Below are 7,763 nucleotides of genomic sequence, written 5' to 3'. Positions count from 1 at the left end.
GGTGAGGGAGGAGGTGTGGGCGCAGGTTTTACAGTTCCTGCGGTGGCAGGGGAAAGTGCCAGGATGGGAGGGTGGGTTGTAGGGGGGCGTGGACCTGACCAGGTAGGCACGGAGGGAACGGTCTTTGCAGAAGGCGGAAAGGGGTGGGGAGGGAAATATATCCCTGGTGGTGGGGTCTGTTTGGAGGTGGCGGAAATGTCGGCTGATGATTTGGTTTATGCATGCTTGAGTTATATCATAACTTGTTGCCACTTTGAAAATGGGGACAGTAAAAGTAATTAGGCATGAGGATTAGCTTAATGCAGTGAATGGTTAGGATCTGAAATACATTGCTTGAATGTATGAAGGCAGATTTAAATAAGGCATTCACAAGGGATTGAAACGTTTATCTGAAAAAGAACTTGCAGGGTGGTGGTTTGAAGGTGAAGGGGTGGAGTTAAGTTAATTGCCCATTTGGAGAATCAGCACAGAGATGAGGTGTGGCCTTTTTATATTGTAACCATTGTGATTCTGTAATTGAGACCTGTTAAACCAGTCTACTCTGCGAAACAATAGGAAAGAAGCTACACCCTCCAGTAGCAGCAACATGTTGCACCTAAAAAATTCCAGTATATTAATATAAAGTTACTTTATTATTTTTGAATATATTTCTTGAATTGCATTGTTGCTGTCCAATTTACCTTGCCTTCTCCCCAACAATGCAGAACCGCTGACAGAAGCTGATAGCCAAGTTCCATACCAGTGAAGACTGCCTCGACAGTGATCTTGAGTTCATGTCACGCTACAAATTATGTATCTGTAAAATCTTCCTTACTGTCCTGTGTTTTGATACTATCACCTTGATAAATTATGATTGCTACCTTAATTAGTTTAGTGTTTTGGATTACTTGTTACTTTGGTTTGACTCTCAGCATACAGCTCTTATGCCTATCATTTTATTTCAGTCAAAATGCTGCTACCTGATACTATAGTAGGTGAGGATTGCAGATGCTGGAGATCAGAGTTGAGTGTGTGGTATTGGAAAGCACAGGTCAGGCAGCATCAGAGGAGCAGGAGAATTGATGTTTTGGGCATAAGTCCTTTATCAGGGTACTGCCTGACCTACTGTGCTTTTTCCAGCGCCACAGTCTCAACTATGTAGTATCAGGGAAACATTACAGCACAGAAGGAAACCATTCCATCTGAGAGATGTTGGCTGTCTGGAAAGTAATCCAGTCAATCCCATTCTTTGCTCCATGCCTGTGGTCCTCCAGTGCAATCAGATTTCAGAATGAAGTTATTAATCATCTCCATTTCCATCCGCCTCCTCATAGTGTTCCAGTTCATTATTGCTTTCTACATTTTAACAGAAAATTTCTTCCAGTGATGGAAGATGTATAATTTATAAAATTTACAATAAAAGTGAATGGATTTTGGTTACTTCTGTGAAAGATTTACCTAAAAACAAAAGCCAGAGTCCTCCCAGAACCGTGACCTAAACCAGTTGTCAGAAAGCAGGGGATTGAAAACCAATGCGTTGTAACAGAAATATATTTATTTGGGTTACAATAGGTGAGGTAAACATTTTAAAGGTATAAGCTTTGTTTCCAGTTCAGAACAATCTCTGAGCAAGGTTTTAAAATTGAATTCAGCGTTAAGTTCAGGAGTAAGTTTAGCTTCTTTGAGAGAGAATTCACAGCAGTTCAGAGAACTTCCATGTCAGGAGACTTTGGCTAAAAAAATCTTCAGGTTATTAGAACTGTAGGGTAACCAGTATGGGATCTCAGATTTGTGAAAAGTTTGTTAACTTGGAAAGGACTCATCAAATTATCTCCATAATGCACAGCAAAGAAATTGTAGAGACAATGAATTTGAAATGTAGAATTGAGATGCAAGTGTAATTTCTCTGGGCCCAGAGTACCTATGAGGAAGAGTGTTAGGAAACAGGTTGAAACTTTGTTTTGCTGTGCAGTTTAAAATAATTTAAACTGTATTCTGCATTTAGCTTTTTTATTGTTTTGTTGTGTAATAAAATAAAAATCTGGAGCATCGTATGTATGTTTCAGGGATTAGTACCACGTTTATGAAACAAATAGAAATGATCTATCTCGAGGAACAAAAGGAAGTTGGTGCACAAGTCTGTAAATGCCTTTAATGTGTCAGGGCAAGTAGTTATGGTGGTGAAGAAGGCACATGAGATGCTTGCCTTTTACTCAGGGCAAAGTCTTGTTGCAACTTTATAAAACATTGGTTGTGTGCAGTTTTGATTGCCACATTATTAAAGGGCATGATTGTAGGGGAGATAGTACAAAGGTGATTCACCAGGATGTTGCCTGGGATGAAAAGTCTCAGTTATGAGTAGAAGTTGGAAAGGCTGGATTTTTTTCCATGGAGCAGAGGAGCTTGAAAGGGGAATCTGTTTGAGGTGTATAAAATTGAGACATAGACTTTAATTACTTCTGTGAATGGTTTTCCTAAAAAAAACAATAGCCAGAGTTCTTCCAGAACAGTGACCTCAACCAGTTGTCAGAAAGCAGGTGATTGAAAACCAATGTGGTGTAACAGAAACATGCTTATATGGGTATATATCATGAGAATCTTTTCCATATAGCAGACGTGTCTTAAAACCATAGGGCACATGTGTAAGGTGAGGACTAAGTTTTTAGAGAACTGAGAAAACATTTTGTTTGGTAGAAATATGAAATGTGTTGCCTGAGAAGCTGGTGGAGGCAGGTTCTCTCACAACAGGGCCATAATAGCCTACAGACCAAGTGCAGGTAAATGGGATTGGTATAGTTTGGTGTTTGTTAGTCAGTATAGACATGATGGGCTGAGGGGTTGTTATCCATGCTGTGAGACTGACTGACTGTACATAACAGCTTTCATTCTGGGATCTGACTTATCCAGAATTTTATCAACACTTGGGATCATTACATTCCTCTCGTCCTCCCTGTAACTCTTGCCAGAAGTTTTTTTTTATGCCTGATCCCAGAAAATCAGCTTATTGGAACTGTTTCCTTGTCTACCTTAAGTAAACCAATCATACTTTGGATGTTTTTATGCTGTCTCCCTCAATCTCTTTTGCTCTAAGGAGAACAACCCCAGCTTCTCTAACCAGACCTTTATTGCTAAGTTCCTTCAGATTGGAACCATTCTCAGAAGTTTCCTCTGCACTTTCTCAAGAGCCTTCACATCCAGAAGCAGTACTCTAGTCGTAGCCTTATCAGAGTTTTGTAAGGGTTCAGCATAACAACTCTTCTTTGGTACCCAACAACTGCATTAATGATTTGAAGGTTATTTGCCCTAGCTAACTTCAAAGATGTAAGCATATGCATTTGCATGTCTCTATGTCTCTGAACACACTTTAGAACTATTATATTAAGTCAGAACTGCCTCCCCCATCCCTTCTATTAAAATTCAGCATCTCACTCTTTTATATTAAATTCCTCTACTCACTCTGTTAACCCTATTTATATTCTGATGCAGTTGATGGCTTTCATCATTGTTTGCCACACTTCAAAATTTGGTATTGTGCGCAAATTGAAATTTGATTCTTTATTCCAATATTCAGCTAATTTATGTACATATTATTCGTCCCATCACTGATCCCATGGTTAGCTCAACTATCTACCAGCTAGTCTGAAAAACAGCCCATTTGTCATGATTTATTGATTCCTGTACTTGAATTTTTAAAAACTAAGTTGATGCTGCTCCAACTATTTCATGAACTATAATTCTGTTAGTCTTTTATAAGGTACTTATCAAATATTTTCTTAAAATCCTTTCCAGTCAATGGCATTTTATATTCTGTACTTACATTGAAAGATTAAATCAGGTTACTTAGACAAAGTCTGCCTTTTACAAATCTATGATGGCTCTTTCATTAACTCACCATTCATTTTTTTTTTGGTTGTGAGAAAGGGTCATTGGACCCAGTATGTTAACTGTTTTCTGTCCACGGATGCTGCCAGAACCTGTTTTTCCAAGAATTTCTGGATTTTATTTTTCTCAACCCTTTCTTATCTCAATTAATTGAGCCCCCCCTGTTTAGAAGTTCTACTTCAAATTGTTCATTGCGTATCTCTATTGTTAATATAAATCCTGGATAAGATATCACCCTTATCCACAGACATTTAGTCCACTTCAACTGAGAACGTACTGGCCAGGGGTACTGTGAATGCATTTCATAAGTTCCTCAGTCCTTTTCCAGTGCTCTAACAGTGTCTACATCAATAAATGAGTGAATAAAGTTTTTGAGTATTATAGTTGCACATTCTTGCAATGCAAAATGTCTCGTTTTGTTCAAAGTTTTAAAGCAAGAGAATTTGTACGTAACTATTTTTACACAAGAATTACTAAAATATACATGACGATATTTCATTGTTACCCTATTAACGTGGTGCTATTTTTCTGGCAAAGTATTTTAAAATTCATTTAGATTGTGCTGTTGCATACTAATATACAGTGAAATTAGTTTTGTAAAACAAATTGCATCTCAGAAATAGAGCATGATTCTTTTCTTTAGTGATATTTTTGCCCTGTGTGTCATTCTTTAATTATAGCCATTTACGTATTTGTGCTGTTATCTCTGCTCACAAGTTCTGCCAGCTGTGAGGGAAGCAGTGCTCTGTTCTTAAGTACTCATTCCTATTTACGCAGTGTACTAAAGTCTCAACTTTGTTATATACGGCCTGTTTAATTTTATACATCTTGACAGGAGTTCCTCATGATAGTGTCCTCGACCTTTTCCTTGGACATGTCTGAAATGTTTAAGAAAGGAAAAATAACTGGATGTCATGCATTGGATTTTAATATTACATGACTGAAGACATTTTCACTCAAATGACACTGGTTTTGTCTTGAAATGAAATAAAATGGGGCTTTTCAGCATAGTAAGGAAAACACTGGAAATTTTCAAATCTGGAAGGTGCAGAAGAAGATATCTCGCTTATCTCTCTCTCCAAACCTCTGAGTTGTTTTGTACATCCTTCTGTTCTCTTTCCTTTTCCTAGATCTCATCCACTCTGTCATTCTTGTAACTAATAATTTCTTCTTTCTGCCATATTTCCCACTCATTCCACTTAGCGTACGTGTTAACAATTTGAGTAATGTGGTCCAATTTATACTAAATTGAGGTGACCATCTGATGCATAACACTGTTATCATACTGCCTTGCTCAATTTCTCATTGTTTCTTACACCATTCTTACAGGTGGAGCAGGTAAAATGTTTAGATCGGTTTAGCAGTAACAAGTCAACTACTGGAACTTTGCATCTTACTACAACCCACCTAATTTATCGGGAGTCAACTACTAGTGGTCCTAAGGAAATTTGGGTATGTACTTGTACGTTCACAAATATGCTAAATGATTGCAATTTTAGAAGGGTGAAAAGTGTATGCTAGAACATATATGACCTGAGCATGCTGCAAGTTTGGAATACATGTTCATGCAGTGATTTCTAGATGAAAACAGCGCTTTCATGCTCAAATTGATACCTTATTAACTGCCTTTGGAAATACAAATAAGCTATGTTTACTGGTTGCCCTTCATTCACCCTATTTTTCTAACACCAAACCATGTTGACTTTGCCTGATTGTACAAGGACATTTAAAGTATCATAACTCCTTGAAAAACTGTTCAAACATTTTTCCCAATGATATGTTAATATAGATCATAGAAGAATACAGCGCAGTACAGGCCCCCAGCTATAACTCTTGCCCTGCAGTGCACACTTATCCCTCTCCATCACTAGAGTAAAAGTCACCGAATTGTGGTCACTGTCCCCAAAGTGCTCACCTACCTCTAATTCTAACACCTGGCCTGGTTCGTTACCCAGAACCAAATCCATTATGGCCTCACCTCTTGTTGGCCTATCTACATATTGTGTCAGGAAACCCTCCTGCACACATTGGACAAACACCGACCCATCTAACGAACTAGAGCTATAGCTTTCCCATTCAATATCAGGAAAGTTAAAGTCCTCCATAACAACCACCCTATTACTTTCACTCTTCTCCTGAATCATCCTCGCAATCCTTTCTTCTACGTTTCTAGGACTATTGGGAGGCCTGTATTTAAAAAAAAACCCTAACAAGGTGACCTCACCTTTCCTATTCCTAACCTCAGCCCAAACTACCTCAGATGGCGAGTCTTCATCCATCGTCCTTTCCACCGCTGTAATACTATCTTTGACAAGCAATGCCACACCTCCCCCTCTTTTACCCCCACCTCTGACCCTACTAAAACATTTAAACCCTGGAACCTGCAACAGCCAATCCTGTCCCTGTTCTACCCATGTCTCCGTAATAGCCACAACATCGAAGTCCCAGGTATCAACCCATGCTGCAAGTTCACCTACCTTATTTCGTATACTTCTTGCATTGAAAGAAGCTAACATTGGGAAAATGTGAGACTCGATTATCAATGGGCAAGAAGCCTATCGAACTGATCAAATAACTGGTTAGAGATGATACAAAATTAAAAATGCAAATATTCTTTTTGACTTTCATGGCAGCACAGAAATCATCTACAACAGTACTGCAGATGGTCTCTATGCCTATTACAATCTAAGTTCCCTAATAACCCTATCCTACTAACTTTAAACTGCTGGATTAGCTAGCAGAGGCCAGAAAACTGTGTATTCAGGGTACATAGTTACACTCCTGCATTTCCACTGACAACGTTTGAATATAGTCTGAGCCAAAATATTTAAGAATCTATTTCTAGATCCGATTTAGTGCCCACCCCTTGAAATTTCTAAAATACTATTACAGTTTTGTATAGAAAGCTTTTTAAGATCTCATGTTCAATTGTGTTTAATGTTATAATTTTTAATATCATGTCTTAGCAGAGAATATAAGAATTACTATTACAAGTAGCCAGTCAGCTGCTTCAGCCAGTTCCAACATGAAATAAAATCATGCTTGATCTGATTGTGACCTTCTTGATAAAGCTCCTGCTGTTCAATGCTTTGGCCTCCTGGTCCTCCTTGACTTGTAACAATTGTCATGTCTCTAAACTTAATCCTGGTATATTGAAGCTTCAACAAATCTCAGGGTAGATTAACTGAAAAAGAGTTCAGCAGATCCTTTTGTTATTCTGGCATTTTTATAAGCTATACCTAATTACCTTGAGGGCACTTAAGAGTCAACATTGAGATCTTCAGTCAGTTTAGGTCAGACCAGTATGGATGGGAGATTTCCTTAAAGGACATGATTGAACCAGATGGGTTTTCATAAGAAAACAGACAATGGTTACATGGCCACTATCAGTAGCTTTTTGTTCCAATTTGTTTAATAAAATTAAAATTACACTATCTGCCATGGTTGGGATTCAAATGCACCTGAAGTTCTGGATTACTAATCTAGCAAATTTGTCACTATGCCATTGCTTCCTTTCTATAAGGAAGATTTCACCTTCACTTTACCCATATTTAAGGTATTATTAATATAATTTTGAAGTGCAGAGTTTGTGATTTATTTATTGGCTCATTTGGGAACTTAAGAACCAGAATAGACTATTCAGATTTTCAAATCTATTTCCCTCTACAGTGTCTATTGATTTCTACTTGAGTACTGCTTACCTATCATTGCTACCAATTCTTTTTTACTCTGGTCTTAAAAATTTCAATTGACCCCACAGCCATTATCATCATGAGTGGAATGTTGTTCAAATTTCCAGTCCCATTTCTATCAAAAGTACTTGCTGATTACGCTTACATTCTAGCTCTGATTTGAACCTTGTTCTGTCTTGTTTTGGGTTCCTTCAGCCAAGGAATTCCCTT

The 7,763-nt window shown here is 38.0% G+C and overlaps 1 protein-coding gene across 2 annotated transcripts in view; it reads left to right on the top strand.

The window, feature by feature from the left end:
* The window catches only part of mtmr6 (myotubularin related protein 6), a 45,625-nt gene that overhangs the window by 4,086 nt on the left and 33,776 nt on the right, over positions 1-7,763 (top strand). For both annotated transcript variants that reach the window (XM_043691973.1, XM_043691974.1), the window contains exon 2: positions 5,191-5,313. In XM_043691973.1, the coding sequence (XP_043547908.1) occupies positions 5,191-5,313 (123 nt within the window). The remainder of the gene's footprint in view (positions 1-5,190; positions 5,314-7,763) is intronic.

Source organism: Chiloscyllium plagiosum, chromosome 6 (genome assembly GCF_004010195.1).
Source record: "Chiloscyllium plagiosum isolate BGI_BamShark_2017 chromosome 6, ASM401019v2, whole genome shotgun sequence".
Lineage (NCBI taxonomy): Eukaryota > Metazoa > Chordata > Chondrichthyes > Orectolobiformes > Hemiscylliidae > Chiloscyllium > Chiloscyllium plagiosum.
Note: the sequence above shows the minus strand (reverse complement) of the source record. Positions and strands in the feature narration are given on the sequence as shown.